Here is a 16815-nt window from a genome sequence, read left to right as displayed (position 1 = left end):
TTTAGCGGCTAGGATTAGGACACTTTTGCGGACACGGGATTCTAATTTCCCTTCCATTATGCTGGTTTCTGCTAAAGTAGCTATTTTCCGCAATATTGTTCCACTTTCAATGTATTAACATAGTAAAAACGAACACGAGATACACGCATCGGGCATATCTGCCCGTGACGATTTGGGTATACCTCTGCGTCGTAATGGATATATTTTTTGATAAAGTGGTGTGTTTTGTTTGAAGATAGCTGCCGTATATTGAGAGTGTGCAAGGCTGCCCTTGATGGACCAGTGAGTTCCATAGTGTACAACACACTCACAGACACTCTCTTCATAGGAGGAGTCCACTCTCCCCTCCTCCTCCAAATGGACCCTAACACTTTCACACGAGTCAGCAGCAACAACGGGGTTAGTACCAAAATATATTACCCAATTAAGAGATGTATTTACCGCGTGCCATTGCATGTTTTCAAATGGTTACGTGATTCTGCAGATGTCACTTCGAAAATCTGGCCAACACCTTGAACCGCTACCCGATTCTCGATGAATGCTGGGCTTAGTTAGAGTCAGGTAACTTAAGTAGAGTGACTTAATTAGAGTGAACTTGCAGTGATCTAATTAGAGTCAGTTAATCTGTAAGACATCACGACATTTGAAGAATAATTGAAGAGCAGAAAGCCAAATAATGGAATGCCTTCTTTGTGTGCATGGTATATAAAAGAACTTTTTTTTTTAAAAAAAGCAGCCGTGATTATCGTTTAGATTGCTGTCTTGTGTAAACTAGAGATAGTTAGAGGTTCGAAAGTGGACTGGTGCAAGTTTTTCGGACTATATTTATTCCAAAATTGATATTTCAGGAACTGCTGGTTTGAAGAACATAACTATTTTAGTGTTACTCAATACAGTGCCTATCAAAAAACATCTTTCTTATGTGCTTTCATTATAGATATGTTTTGTCAGATCACAAAACGCCTCATGCTCTCATTGTCTCAAATAACTGCTCTCAGAGAAGTTTGTTGCAATTACACTGAACATCAAAAGTAAATTAGCACCCTCTATAGTTTACGAAGTAAAAGTTCTATACCCGATAAAGAAAATTACACCAAATTTTAGAAGCGTTTTTAGAAACTCCAACTGCTACCATTGCTACGTTTACCACAGCTACGCTCTCATATTCTGTAACAACTTTCTTTTTATAATTAAGATTCCATTGATTTCGTCGTCCCTTTAAGATTAGAGTATCAGGCAAGTTAGCGTTGCGTTTTATGTCAAAAATACACAAAGAGCAGCGGTTTATAAAAAGTTTTTACAAGCTTTTTGACTAAAAGGGTTGTATTTTTGTTGAGCATTGAATTTTTATTCCATAAAACTATAGATTGCGCTAAATTTATTTTTGATGTTTATTATATTATAGTACTGCTGACAGTATATTATAGACTGAAGATTTTTCTTATGACCGATTTTAAAAATGACCGATATTCAGCGAATTTTGGAATTTCCTGAATTGTTACGATATATACTGATCTAGACTATTTTGAGTAGTTGAACTCAATTGGCGGCAATTCACTAATGAGCTGTTCTGGAGGGCAGCCATTGTGATGTTAGTCGGCTATTTTTGTATTGTTCAGATAGTAGACGTGGTTGGTGGTATTCGAACGATGGCTTTTGACCCTGCTGGCAATATCTACATTGGCACCACCAAGAACTGTATCCTAACTAGCGAGAAGGATCATACCAACTTCACGTTCGCTTCTATGGTAAATATTCAGCACTGCCTCTTGGCAGTCCATTATAATTCATTAGTGAAAACTTGGAATCTAAAGTTAATTAATATATTCATATGGTGACTATAAATTTGACTGATCTGAATGAAGGTGATACTTTTTTTGCAAAGATTTCTTTCTTGCAATTATTTGCGTTTTTGATTTCCTACAAGTGAGTTGGTTTTTGTTTCAAAAAAGTTTTCTTTGTTTGCAGCAGTTTCTTCTTCTTTAAAGGCCTGTAGGGCATTGAAACGGAATTTGAGAGAACCCACGCTGGCTTAAATTATATCTTAGCGTCAACAACATTTTAAGATTGGAATTTTCTTTTTTCCATGATTTTAGTATAGTTGGAACATTTTTGAGAAACTTGATTGAGCTTTTGTATCTGTATATTCACTACGTTCCGAAAAGTTTTGGCCATTTGAAGTTTGATTAGTTGATTAGCAAATCATTTTTTTTACCTAATAGAATGTTAAAGATGTACAAAAATAGCTCTAGCTGTGTTTCAAAAAGTTTTCTTACGTCTTGTTTGTTAATTCTTTGACTCCCAAAGTTTTATCGGTGATTCTGACAATTTTTTAAAATGACCTTTTGGAATAAGACTAAGTTTTTGTCGCAATGACGATCCAATATCTCCTCTGGCAGCCATACTCATGACATGAGTTTCCTCCCTGAAGCAACAACGTTACTTCTACTCGGAAATTGAAACTGTTTGGGAAGAAAATTTCACAAATTTTAATCTATCAGTCTAGATTAGACAAGGCGGCTCGGTAATGTGCCATCGCACATAAGGTTCCGACCCCGCTCATCCACAATTTTGGCATAATTGTCTACCAAATCAGGAACAAAATGGAACAACACCAAAAATTCAAGTATTTTTCGAAAAAAAAAACTGGTGTATGAACGAAAAGATAGCCTCCAAAGCAAATAACTCAGTGGAGTAAAAAATGATGCATTAGATTGATGAGATATGCCGATATTAAGAGAGCGAGCAAAGACGAACGTTAAAATCAAACAACAACAAACATTAATTACATGAAAAAATTTTTGTCCGTTTTGAAAAACAAAACTTAATAACAAAGTCAAAATAGTGTCAGATAAAACTGAAAACAAATAAAATAACTTGTAATTCACCAGGAAAAAAAGGTTATTCACCAGTTCATAATGAAACTTGATAATAATTAGACAAAAATGAACAGAAACTTTAAAGTTAGAAATTTCGCTGAAGAAAAACTTCAGTTGATTCCTAATGGTTTTCAAATTAATGAAAACCATTAGGAATCAACTAAAATATCCCATAGGTTTACAATTACCAATGCTTCTATGGTAAGGAATTAACGTGTTACGTGGCCGCTCATTATTGAAAATAAGCATCAATGTATTACGTGACTGCTCATTATTGACAATAAGCAACAATTCGACAAAAAAGAAAAAAATGCAAAATTATGTAATACCTGTTTTTTTTCGAAAAAAATTTATTTCCAAAGACATAAAAGCCATTAATTACAAAATGAAAAATTTGAATAGGTTCATCCATTCATCCAAAGGAAGCCCTTGAGAACTGCAATTATCCAGAATATGTCTTACGTCTACAAAAAGAACGTCAAGTATGACAAAAATCAAAAATTCATTTACTTTTTTTTGTGAAAAACCCGTGTGGAAGCCAGTAAAGTCATAACGAATTCTCTTAAAACATTAGATTTTGTGACACCAATCCCCTTTTGACACTTTCCCTTAAAATGTATTATGTGATCTCTCATTAATGAAACTAGGTAACAATTAGACTATAAAGAAAAAAGCAAGATAATATAATACTTGTTTTCATCGAAAAAAATTTATTTCCAAAGACATGAAAGCCATTAATTACAAAATGAAAATATTGAATAGGTTCGCTTATTCTTGCAAAGGAAGCCCTCGAGGCGTGCAAGTCTTACGTCTACAAAAAGAACGTCAAATATGACAAAAATTATAAATTAATTTACTTTTTTTGTGAAAAACTCGTGTCGAAGCCAGTAAAGTCACAACGAATTCTTTAAAAACATTAGATTTTGTGACACCAATCCCTTTTGACACCTTCCCTTGACAAAAATAATGTCATCTTTAACCTTTAATTAACGAGATCAGGTAACAAACAGACAATAAAAGAAACAAAATTGCGAAGTTGAAATATTTTTTTTTTCATTTTGGAAAACAATTGTTTTCGAAGTCATGAAAGCCATTACCTATCGTCTAATATCAGAACATCGGCTCATCTACTCTTCCAGGGAAAGCCAATCAAACGGGGTCAATGTACAGGAAATTAAATACGACTAAAAGCAAAGTAAATACGACAGTTAAATACAAAATTAAAAAATTCAATTAAATTCTTCGAGAAAGTACTGTCGAAGCGATAATGAACGACAATCTATATCTTTAAGAATTCATTTATTATCAATTGTGTTGTGCGTTATTTTGAACACGAAAAATGGGGTATATGAACTGACAATAACGTGATACTTTGACAAAACTAGAAAACATGAAAAAGGGGCAAATACCTAAAAAGTAAAAAAAAATTGTGAAGTCTAGTAATATCAACGCCAGAACACCATAACTTAAAGCGTAACACCGCAATATATACTAAATTTGAATTCAGCAGAAAGAAGGAGCACTCTTTGATTGCTGACACTAAGCTACAAGTTGACCAAATTAAGAGAAAAATGGAGGCAAAGTTCAATAAGCCATTTTTTTTAAAAATCAAATATTTTAAAAGTCAAAACGACCATAAGCTTTCAAGCAATCAACTAGATAAATTAGTTTCGAGGTAATTAGGAAGCCAAAAGGACCTATCACTAGTGAGCTTTGAATTGAAATGTTCTGTTATTTAATTAATATAAAAAAGATCGATTTTTTTTATAGAAAAACGACTGACGACAATCCGAATTGTTTTTGGATTGTAACGGTCCAAGATTGGTACAGAACTAGTCCCACTAATGCTTATTGTCCATTAGGCATATTTAATTATTTGAATGTCATTGATATAGATATTTTGTTAGTTAAAAAATCAAAAATAAATGCTGCGTTTTTGATAATCAACGAATAAAGTTAGCAAAAAACGGCAAATTTTATTTACTGAGCACTCGCAACGGCAGTTGAAGTGGAATTAGACCACGTTTCAGTCTCTAAAGATTGTGTTAGTGGTGTTTGGGTGTGCATTTTCTTCAAATTTAATCAGAGTAGACTAAAGAAACTTATTTCTTGCTGTTTTTGATGAAAAATTCTGAATTTTGTGAAATATTTAGCCGGAATTTGTGACGCAAAAAATTCAATGAAAATAGCGGACAGTTTATTTTGTCTTTAAACGTAAAGTCAACAACATTTTCTTGAAAATTTTTTTTTAATTTTATCAAAATTGGCGAAATTTTAGTCAAAAATTCCGATAAAATATGAATGAAATCAACGGAATTCACTCTATTTTCTCGAAAGTTTAAACCTCGATATCTCCCTGTCAAAAACGAAAATTAAAAAAATTTTTTAATTCCATATTCTACGCTGGACAAGCTTTCTAATGATACCAGTTTCAACTCTCTACGATGAATATATCGATCGGCCAAAATTGACTGAACAAAAAAAACCCATTTGAGTATATAGTTCCTCCCCCCCTCAAGAGGGGTCGGAACAAAAAGTCATTCAATATTATTTCAAAATGTTACCATTGGGGTAAGTACACTTGATTGTGTGTGTTCTAGGGTCACTCCCGTGAGCTGTGGGGTTTGTGTGTGGATGGGGAGAGGGAAAAGTTCCTCACGTGTGGCAGTGACAGGCTTCTCATCTATTGGAACAAAAGACAAGCAGAATGGTACAAAGAGGTCAGAGTCTCCTTTTACTATATTACGTATACGTTGGGTTATTTGGACTTTGGTAGAATGTGGATTTTGAAGGATGAAAACCATTTTTTTTTTTTTCAGAAAATAGTGTCCACAAAATAAAAAATTACAACAAAAATGAGGCACACAGCCCAAGTTTTTATATTAATGGCATTTTCATGTTTCCTCGTTTTTTGGCTCGCATGGCAATTCAAGGAACTCGTTCATCTTCTCAATTAAATGTTTATATATTAATAGTGGTCTTCATATTTTTGACAATGGAGTGCAATAATGTGTCCCACCCACCCCTATTGCAAAACAGAAAATGGGCATATTAGTATATGAAAAATAACAAAAGAGCTCAACATTATATTGCTCTAAAAATGTAGCAGCATTGATTCTGTGGGTTGGTGAGGACGATATTTTGAAGACCCGATTGTGTGGGTTCATGGGAACAAACAAAAAGCAAAGAATCAATCGCGTGGGTACCATGGTGATTTGTGGGTACAAACCCGATCGTAATAAAACTTTCTGAAAATCAACTAAACTTAGAACTAATTTCAACCATGAGTTCTCTAACCAAGTTTTTTGTCACCAAAAATTATATTCTGGAAGTCGTAAACAGATTGTTGTCAATTTGTAGTGGAAGAAATAATGCACTTTATTAATTATTCGCTTTGTTTGTAATGTTGGATTTCAACTGATAACCGATTTTGAACAAATACAAAAAGTTAATTTTTCTGCCATCGTTGTTCTCCATAATAGTTGGTACCTTAAAAATTTGTGATGCCTTAGACCCTCAGTTCAGTTTTGTTATTTGTCGATCCATTCTTTTTGCTGGCTAGGTTGATTATGGGTGCGTGAGTGCAGCTTTCCACCCAATCTACTCTTTGCTGGCAGTGGGCACAGATGCAGGCAGGTGGTTTGCCCTCAACACCTCAACCAGAGACATCATCACCATGCACGCAGACAGCAAGGACCAGTTCAACTGCATGACTTTCTCACCAAGTCAGTTGAGACTTTAGAGTTTTAATCATTAATTATTTTATAATATTCGAGCGTTTTGTATCTTTAAAATTTTTATGATAAAGTGGTTTGTAAATGATCAGCGTGGCAATCAACGACAATTTTCTTCCTCCTGAATCATTTTCGATCAAATGAGAGACGGGCTAAAACACACTGCGTAGAAATTAAACAGTTAATTGAATTTAAACGCTTATTCTCATCAGTAAGTATATCGGGAAAAATTTTGAGTTTTCTGTCAACGTTATACGACCTTTCATCAACAAATTTTAGGTTAAACAATAGATCTAACAAAAATATTGTGTTCATTCCGTTTACTTTTGTTTTTTGCTCTAATTGTAATCATCATTAAAAAAAAGTGGAACTCGCTCCTATTTCTTTCAAAAAACATGAAATCAATATAATGATATGTAAATTCAGATAACATTAACATCAAAAATGGCGTGATCACCAGTTTGACTGTTAATTTTTTTGAAACTGTACCTCAATCACCCGACTTTTCTTCTTGCCCCATCTTTTTCATTCGATAATAATTTTTTAAATAATCTTACTAATTGTAAAATGAACAGCTTTGCATTTTACAATTATTGTTAATTTGTAATTGAGTCTCTCTCTCTCTCTCTCTCTCTCTCTATCTCTCTCTCTCTCTCTCTCTCTCCGTCTCTCTCTTCTCTCTCTCTCATCTCTCTTCTCTCTGGCTTCTCTCTCTCTCTCTCTCTCTCTCTCTCTCTCTCTTCTCCTTGGCTTCTCTCTCTCTCTCTCTCTCTCTCTCTCTCTCTCTCTCTCTCTCGAGAAAGTGTGTGTATTGGTTTGTGGGTGTTTTTTTGTGTGTATGTGTGTGTGTTTTTCTCTCTCTCTCTCTCTATGTGTGTGTGTAATTCTGTTTCTCTCTGCCTCTATCGTTTCCTCTCCTTTTACCTCTTGCATAAAAGAAAAGTTTTTCTATTCAATATTCTTTCTCAACAATGATGCTGCAAAATATCTTTATGATGTGAATAACCTATTTGAAAAATATCAGCCAATGCAATGACATTCAATTTCACTCTCAACTGAAAAAAAAACAACTCAGTCTATTTATATGCAAATTAATTAACATATAATTCACAATCATTTTACTTCAATTTTTGCTGCTATTTACTTCAATAAACAAAACTGTTGAAATTTTTAAAAAAATGTACAACGAGGGTCTCAGTGCAATTACAGGTGCAATTGATTACTTATTTATGTCAAGTTTGCAATAAATTCCCTCTTTTTGAGTTTTCAATGAAATATAACAGATTTCTTATTCAGCCTTTTGAAACTTAAGTTTTTTAATGTTGGAACCGTCTTCAATTTTTTTGGTCCCTCTCAGAAAGTAGTGGTTTTTCTCAATGATCATTAGATTAAAAATTGGCGCCAAAGAACAAGGGGTCAAGCGCGTATTGCGTTATGCAGAGATTTCTGATTTAAAATTATTCAAATCACGACTATTTGGCCTTTAACCTACCGCTATCGGCAATTAGTACAGTTACGCTAGAAAAGCACTGCAAAATGTAATGATCAGCTGAAATCTTTATTCGTAAGCCGTATGTGTGCGTATGTGTTTGTGTGTGTTTACGTGTGTGTTTGTGGGTTTGTGGGTGTATATGTGTGTTTTCTTTCCCTATCTCCCTATTGTTCGTTCTTTTTTTACTCTTTGAAAAAAAACTTTGGTTTTCATTATTCTGTTTGAACAAGGATTTTTTGAATATATTATAATGATTTTTTTAATCTATTGAAAAAGAATAGGAAATGCAATGATATTAAATTTTAAATTTAGCGATTGTGAAAAATCACTGTCAACCGAAAAAAGACAACTCAGTTTGTTTATATGTAAATTTATTCACATTTAACTCACAATCAACTTACTTCAATTAGTGTTGCTATTTTCCTTCGATAATCGGAAGTGTTGAAATTTAAATTTAAGTGTACAAGCAGGGTCGCAATTAAATAGAGGTGATTGTTTTTTGTCAAGTTTGCATTAATCTACCTCTCGCTGTTTTTTAGGGGAATATAGCAGCTTTAGTACTCAGCCCTTGAACTTTATATTTTTTTCAGTGTTGGAACAACCATTAAAAATTATTTCAGGTCCGTTTCAGAAAGTAATAATTGTTAATCTCTTTTTCCCAACAATTCTTAGATAAAAAATTTGTGACAAAAAGGGTCTTATGTGTAGTGCGTAATATAAAGAGATCGGCAATTAGTACAATAACAAACAAAAAGCACCTCAAAAGGATGGGCACTTCAAATGTTCGGCTAAAATCTTTATCTGTGACCCCTGATTTATTTCAAGAAAACGCGAAAGTTCGTTTTTCAAGATTTCAGCTCATTGGGCGCATCTAAATTTATTCAGCATATTTATTTCAAATGCGCTATCAGCTCCTTTATTCTTAATTATGCTTAGAAAATGATGAAAGCATGACATTTGGCAACTTCTGGATAAAATTAAGCCTTCTCTTGACCGTGCTATAATTTCAATTGACCATGGATGCTTTGGTATTGGTATATTTTCAAAAATCGCGGATAAAATTCAAATTTTTTCCCAATGGTCTTAAAGTTTCGTCAAATCTTTTAATTCTAACTACATAATAATTAAAAAATTTTAAAGATCATAAAATTCAAAAACTTTTGTATAAATTGCTTTTGTATAAATTGCATTTTTATAGAAATATAAGCTTTCATTTATTCATTTAACAATGCTTTTTATATTTATTGGCAATATAGTTTCAAAATGATTAGAGTAAGATTCGAACTCGGCATGAACTGTTCTAAGTTGTTTCTAACAATTTGATTTCATTAACAAATACTCTTTGTCAGACACCTGTTTATTTTGGTTACCTAAATTTTTATCTCATTCTCATCGGTATTTCATTTTTGCGTTCATGGAGATGGAAAAATAATAGTTAAAATTTTGCTGGAACTAAAATTTTCTCGCCTTAATATCAGATTATCAATGCGACAATGCAACGGAATAGACAATAAATTTCTGTTGCATTCATTTTTTGAATCCTCCCAAAAACATTAAATTGCCTCGAGATGAAAATGAGAAATTCAATTTTCGAAAACACATTTCGACATTTAGCGCTTGTTAAAAAAAATGTTATTAGTTGTTTTAAGTAACCGCGTTGTGATGAATGCTTTAATTGGCGAAAAAATTTAATATAGAAAAATTATGATTCGTCTTTCCTGATTCTCAAGTTACGAGGTTTGTCGTAAAGCTTCTCAACTTGTGATCATTTTGATCTGGATGGTAAATTATAAAATGAATTGCGGCTACACAAGAATTTTAATTTGAGTCTTTCTTTTGCTTTGAACCCAGATGTTGCGTCGCAACACTTATTTTTGTTAATTAGACTTGCTTTAAACGCTTTAACGACTTAAATGCTTCATGCTTAAGAAGAACTCAAGCTCAAAAGGAAACAAGTGTTTGTGATAAAATCAGATGAAATTATGATTTCTTAGTTCAAATCACGTGGTAATTTATTGATGCATTTGTTGAAGAAGTCACCTAGAATTGAAGTTTTGAAGCTCTCGAAATATGAAGGTCAAAAGGTTGTTTACCGCAACACCAGATATTCAAAACATTCGCCATTTTTTGTTCAATGCTTTTAAGTAAGTTCAGTATGTTTTATTTAATAATTTACGGATAATTCTTGTTTTTGTTGATGAACTTTGCGTATCCTGACTGTAGGTCAAAACTGTAGGTTGAAAACTGTAAGATACACCTTTCATTGAGGGTTCAGCGTTACCTCACAAATTTGAATGCTGTCACGTGGTCATTGCGATACGGTACCAAATTTTGCGAGTGTATTTACTCGCTTTGTAACCACATTTAACTTTTCCTATCTTAATACATTGTACGTGTGAAACGTACTTACAAAGTGTTAGGATAAAAAAGCGGTGCGCTATATGCAAATTTCAGTCACTGGAAGTTGAAAAGTTGAATATACTTTCCGCCACAAAATAATTTTTGCTTCAGTGCATTCCACAAACAAGAGAAACATAAATTGTGCAGCAGGTTAATTGCAGTAAATCCCTCATTCTAATAATCTTAAAGGGTTAAATCGTTAAAGGATTAAAATTTTGTGAAACGCCCTTGCCATCAAACGTAACTGTAATCATATTTCTTTGGAAGCATTTTCCATTTTGGTATTTTTAATGGCCTTGTGGAAGTGCCAGCCACATTCTTTGTAACTAGTTTCTGTTGTACCGGTAGACGCTCTTAATGGTTCTCAGAGCGGAAAATTTAATTCTCTAGGTTTCTGCAGAATTTGAGTATTGAGTTGTCTCAATTTGACAGTAAGGCAACACAGTTTAACAATTTCAAAGTGCAACAGACGTTTTGTTTTGCATGTTGATGCTTTAGACGGAAAGAGATTGGCAATCGGCGCACAAGACAGTGGTATCTACATCTACAGACTAGATGAGCAAGACAACGGAGCCATTCGCTTTTCCAAAATGGGCAAATGCATTGTGAGTTATGACGTCAGCTGCCTATCAACCATATCCAATATGCATATTGCGTTCTTTACGTTCTTTATAAGAGATACCCGAGTTCCTTGCGTAATCATGACATCGGTGGATCCACGAAAGTCCGTCTTTGATATGGTTGCCAAAATAGGCTATGGCTGTGATTTTGTGGCCAATGAGAACTACAAATAATTTGACCCACGATTAGACTTGACTTATGAAGAGACTTTGAAAGTCTATTGGGGGCAATATTGACTGCAATAGAGGGACGAGCATCTTCTAAATCGAGCAAAAACTCTTCTCATGGGTCCAGCGAAGTCTTTTCGGTCAATAATGGTCATTTCATAAGTAGACGAAGAGCGTATAACGTGGGGTTTCTATTTTTGCTTAGGGTCACACCTCTTACGTCACTCACTTGGACTGGAGTGTGGATAGTCAGGTGTTGAGATCAAACTCTGGCAACCACGAGCTACTCTACTGTTAGTATCTAAAGACGACACACCACATTGCATCACCGTTATATCACATTCTATGATACTATTTAAATGCAGCGCTCGCTTTATATTACCCTCGTAACCCGATTTTTTTGTTTGTGGAGCTGATTTAGCCACCCATCTTTCTCCTTATTTGGCTAAATGCCCTATACCCTATTCACGTTCTCTATGGCTATATAATTACCAGAAAAAGAAAAAAACGCAACATTAATAAATTGCGTTGAATGCGGCTAATAACAATTTCGCAATTGCTACCAAAAGCTCTCCTCCTTTTGCTGTAATACTTTGTGTTTTTACCAATATAGCCCCCACCACGAAATTATAGCTCCCCCATCAGGGGGGCTATATTGGGAAAAACGCAAATTTATCTCGGCACATGTTTCTTCCATCTGAATCCTGCACCCAAGTATTGCTTTAGGGAGTGTGAACTATTGTAAGCAGCTGGTGAACAGTGATGTGACAGCCAACACAGAGTGGGCATCATCCACATGTACTCTCGATTTCACCACAATAGGTCAGTCATTCACTCATTTTAAAGTCCTTTCTTAGTCTTTTGTTTCAAATTCAAAAATCGGAGCTCTGAAAAGATTTGATAAATTCGGATGTGCCACTTCGAAGTGTTTAAACACTGACGGTAATTTTTTAAAGTTGCAGTTTCGAGTTTACTTTTAGATGGCGTAAAATTAAATGGCGTTTTTTAAACTCTTTCGCCCACTCACCCTGTTATTTTTGGATGACAATCTCGTGCCGGGTTTGAGTCTTTACGACAATGTGTTGTTTAGCTGGGCAGATTCTGCTCTCTGTAGTGACTCTTTGTTTGTTTTTATTTACAACCCTACATAATATTGCATTTTCAAAGTGAAATTTTAAGCAGAGAGAAATCATGTAAACAATTTCTGCTCAATTTGGTCATCTGTTCAATCTTTGTCTCATGAACTTAATCTTTTGCGCAATTAGTATACGCTTCAGTTTCTAGTTCCCTCTGAAATTTGTTTTTGTAAAAAAAAATTCAGTGCAAAAATTTATAATCTGGATTTGCAGTCAAAAGCAGAAAAGAATTACAGGCAAACATAACTTACTTTTCCAGCCAAACGTGTTCATCTCACCTCATTCCTTGTATAATAGTCCTTGTTTTGTAAAAACATATGATCAGAATGTTTTTAAGATTGTGAGCAGTGATATTTGATATGGAATTTCAAATTCCAGGAATTTGGCCAGAGGGATACGAGGGTAGCGAGATCAACAGTACAGATGTGTCATGTGACCAGAACCTGGTGGCAACAGGGGATGACTCACACCTTGTCAAGATATTCAACTACCCCTCTTTCCTCCCAAAAGTAAGTACAGCTTGCTATTGCAACTATTTACGTCATATGACAACATGCATTATTGCATTGTGTGTAGAGCTGATCTACTTTAATATGTAGTTTTTTTGCTACATCTTTATTGGAGTTCAATTGGTTTTTTTGTGTACACTCATTTAGCGACAAGTTCAACTCCGCCCAATTATTCGCCTGTGAAGAACTGTGTGGCATCTGTTTTTTCTACATAATTTTAGAGAATACGAAATGAGTGAAAATTGGAAACCGAAGTCTGTTAATAACTAAAACCAAATGCATCAAACATTGCCAAATGACCTATTAAAATGGATGGTTACCCAAATAATGAAAACTTTTTGCTGGCCAATCATAATTGAAAAACGCAGCGTAAAGGTCTATCTATTCTGTCAGATGTGGCTGTTGATATAAAAAAACACTCAAAATACACTCATTAAGCCGAAAAAAAAACAAAGCAATTTTTTTTAAATTTGTCTATTTGTTGAGAAGACGTTACCATTGGTAAAATTAAAAAAATTTTATTTAGTAAACTAAGACGGCGAACATATGAGCGATTCTGAAATCAAATTTTATTTATCACAAATTATATGGCGACTTAAGTCTACATTTATGGCTAGCCAAAATCCACAATTGAGACAATAAGAAGTTGATCTCCAAAACTTAGCAAATCATGCGCACAAGATTTTATATTAAGAAGAGATGAAAAATTTCGTAGAATCAGAGGTTGAAAAACAAACAACTAATCTCTCTAGAAAAATAAAATTACAATATCTAAAATATGGTCAGTTGCACTCTGCCAAATCAGTAATAAACATAAATCTAATGAATAATTTTGTTTTTCCTTACATTTAAATTCACTTGTCCCAAATTGTGTCACCATCCTAGAATAACGAAGCAAAGCAAGGTGATTATTTTTTCAGTACTATTGAGGCTCTTGAAACATATTGCACTAATCATTTGAGGTTTTAAAAGAAAAAAAATTATTCCTGAAACTGCATTATTCTTTGTTGAATAAACTCTGTTACAAATTGGCTGCTTTTTCAGAAAAATAATCATAATTTTTTATAATGCCCAATTCAATTTTTGAATTTTTAAATTTTACAGTTATATTCTGGCAATGTTTTCAGAAGCTTAAGAAAAAACTTGAGATAAAAAGCTCGAAAACGAGTTGAGCTCAAAGAAAACCATACGTACGAATTTCTCAACAAAAAATTTGGCACATATTCTTTTTACTATATAAAAATGGCTTATTCCGTGCTGAAACACCATCCCGAAAATGAATCCGATTCCTGTCAGGCCTCTGAATTGCTCCTAGACTCTTTTATCGTGCTCCCTGATATCTCTGTTGCAAGCGGGCAACCTCATTTCAGCTATCGATACTCTTAGAGAAAAGAAGAAGTGCAGCTAGCAGATTTTACTGGGTTCCTTCTTTCTTCAGCAATGGGTTGCCATCCGCAGAGAAAATACACAAATTGTAATATTGAATTATTCAGAGTACTCATTTTATCCTACTTCTCTGTGTGCCTTAATTTTAGCCAATCAAAGGAACTGAAATTGGAACCTTGCTTGTTTTCGTTTGTTGCACGTACCGCACGGAGCATGAAGTTCCAATTACCTGCCCTCTCTCCAGAATCTTTTCGTGTTTTGTTGATGCAGTTGAAGTTTGTCCGGAACCACATACCCCCATGATTACAGCAAATTAATGACATTGCATATGTTTTTCTTTACATGACTGGTAGAAAACTGGTATTTCATTTAAAACAGTTGGGCTATGTTGTTCCATGCTGCTTTCGCTCTGCTTTGCAGCTCTCTTTTTTCCCGACCAACATTATCAACAATCTCATTTCTTTGGTGCTGATCTAATTTTCAACTGACGTATTTTTTTTGACGACGGCGCCTCGAAACGCTTATAGTTTACCGTCATTAAACTCCAGTTCTGGAAATCTTGAAACCCCTGCGAGCACCGAGGCAACCTCTTTAATCAACGTCTACTATTCAATCTTCCGCCTTCTCAACGGACTGGAACAGGAAGATCACAAAAATAATTTGCCGCCAATTCGGCAGTCACAAACAACAGACAGGGCGTGGCTGTCACCATTGAATTCGCCTGCACGAAGGTCAGATACGGCATCAAGTTCGTTGTGCGGGGAAACTGTAGTGAACGTACTGGTGGAAAATAATCTTTCAAAAAAGGGAAAAAACCTTGAATATAGCGGCAACGTAAGTCAGGACTTTAATCTTTGGTTGTATATTAATTTGTTTAAGTAGACTCAAAGCTAATTAACACCGCATGCTTGTTATATAAATAATTCATAACTGAATTTACATATTTGTTTTTCTCTCGAGTCAATCAACTAGTGCTTGACTGACAAAATGGAGGCTAAATGCTAATGTTTGCGTTCTCTTTTGATTTATTTCACTTTCTACTTTAGATTTCATGCTCTTTTTAAAATTTGTTCTAGCCTTTTTGTACAATTAATTTAATTGCAATAAGTAGTCCGGCAAACTATTATTTTGATCTCTGTTTTGAAAAATTGGTTTTCAGTTTATCATTCTTCGGCGTCTTTGATTCCTTGCTCAAAGCAGTAGAATAGACAATAATATAGTCGATGGCTTCTAAAACAATGAGAATTCCTTACACTCTGGGTATGGATTTTTATTTTCTAAGAAAGCAGAGTTTTTCGCTGTTGAAATTAATATTTAATTCAAAAAAACACTTACAAATTGGCGTTAATTTCATTAGACTTTGTAGGTTGGGTTTAGACGGAACAATCTGTTTTTGTTCTCTAATGTTTTTTTGCTCAATTGAGTGATGAAACTTTTTGTTGATCGAAATGAATTGAACTGATTATGAGCAATAAATAGCTGGGCAGATGTCTTCGAATTTTAATAAGCTTTAGGTACACTTCATTGATATCCTTAAGTTAGCCTCACTTCTTTAAGATAAAGTATTCCTCATAAACTTAAAATATATATTCCTTTCAACTAATTGTAATTAAAACAAGTCCTTTAAAAAATTCCATGCACCAAAAAACCCTCCCCGATTTTTTTTGCATCGGAAGAGAAGTAATGTAGTTTATTCTCGTTGTATTGCCCAGGCGTACAGCATTTCCTATTTAAATGAAGAGAGCATTTTTAGATGAGTTAATTCCACGCTAATTCCCGGTCCGAGCAAAATTTGATTGAAAACTATTTGTGGTCTGCGAGTCTCTCTACGTTGCTTCCGTATTATTTCCACTCCTCGGATGGAGTCCAGGCCGAGATTTTTCAGGTTTTCATTGATTGTACAGGAGGAATTAATCATGTATATCATACTTTTCCATTCAGGCTCAATTCAGATGTGGCTTCGGACATGGATCCCACGTGTCCAGAGTTCGCTTCCTGCCTCCAGACGGGAAGAACCTGGTCTCTACGGGTGGCATAGACTCTTCCATCATTCTGTGGAGCACCTCGGCATCAACCTCTTGATTATAATTTTTAAACCACTTTTTTAAAACAATCACTTTATTTACGGATAATCGTTTTTGTTTCTCAAATGCCTCTTTAATAGCAGTTGAGCAGTTCACTCAGTACATCGGAGCAAAGCATATAGCTCTTCTCAAGCAGAGGCCCTCAAACCCTTGTCAATAGTTAGATTATTACTTTTTTCTTTGATGCTAGTGCACTTTTAAAACTCAGCAAATCCTCCCTTGAGTATTAAAAATGAAGGCTCAAGTTTACACTACGAATTTTAATCCATATTTTATTTTATATTTATTCCTTTATATCTCGACAATGTCTCATCGGGTGATTGTAACTTCAAAAAATTTAATTAAAGTTTAGTATGATTTGTGTATCAGTTCATGGAATTTAAAATAATTCAGAGTTTTAACTGAAA

At 34.2% G+C, this 16815-nt stretch overlaps 1 protein-coding gene across 4 annotated transcripts in view; it reads left to right on the top strand.

Moving 5' to 3' along the window:
• The window catches only part of LOC142341323 (echinoderm microtubule-associated protein-like 2), an 88429-nt gene extending 71614 nt beyond the window's left edge, over positions 1 to 16815 (top strand). For all 4 annotated transcript variants that reach the window (XM_075392255.1, XM_075392261.1, XM_075392251.1 and 1 more), the window contains 9 exons: positions 236 to 399; positions 1620 to 1748; positions 5480 to 5599; positions 6442 to 6604; positions 11004 to 11110; positions 11499 to 11586; positions 12020 to 12115; positions 12808 to 12938; positions 16266 to 16815. In XM_075392255.1, the coding sequence (XP_075248370.1) occupies positions 236 to 399; positions 1620 to 1748; positions 5480 to 5599; positions 6442 to 6604; positions 11004 to 11110; positions 11499 to 11586; positions 12020 to 12115; positions 12808 to 12938; positions 16266 to 16406 (1139 nt within the window). In that variant the 3' untranslated portion in view covers positions 16407 to 16815. The remainder of the gene's footprint in view (positions 1 to 235; positions 400 to 1619; positions 1749 to 5479; positions 5600 to 6441; positions 6605 to 11003; positions 11111 to 11498; positions 11587 to 12019; positions 12116 to 12807; positions 12939 to 16265) is intronic.

Source organism: Convolutriloba macropyga, chromosome 1, assembly GCF_964194025.1.
Source record: "Convolutriloba macropyga chromosome 1, txConMacr16.3, whole genome shotgun sequence".
NCBI lineage: Eukaryota > Metazoa > Xenacoelomorpha > Acoela > Convolutidae > Convolutriloba > Convolutriloba macropyga.
This window is presented reverse-complemented; position numbering and strand designations above follow the sequence as displayed.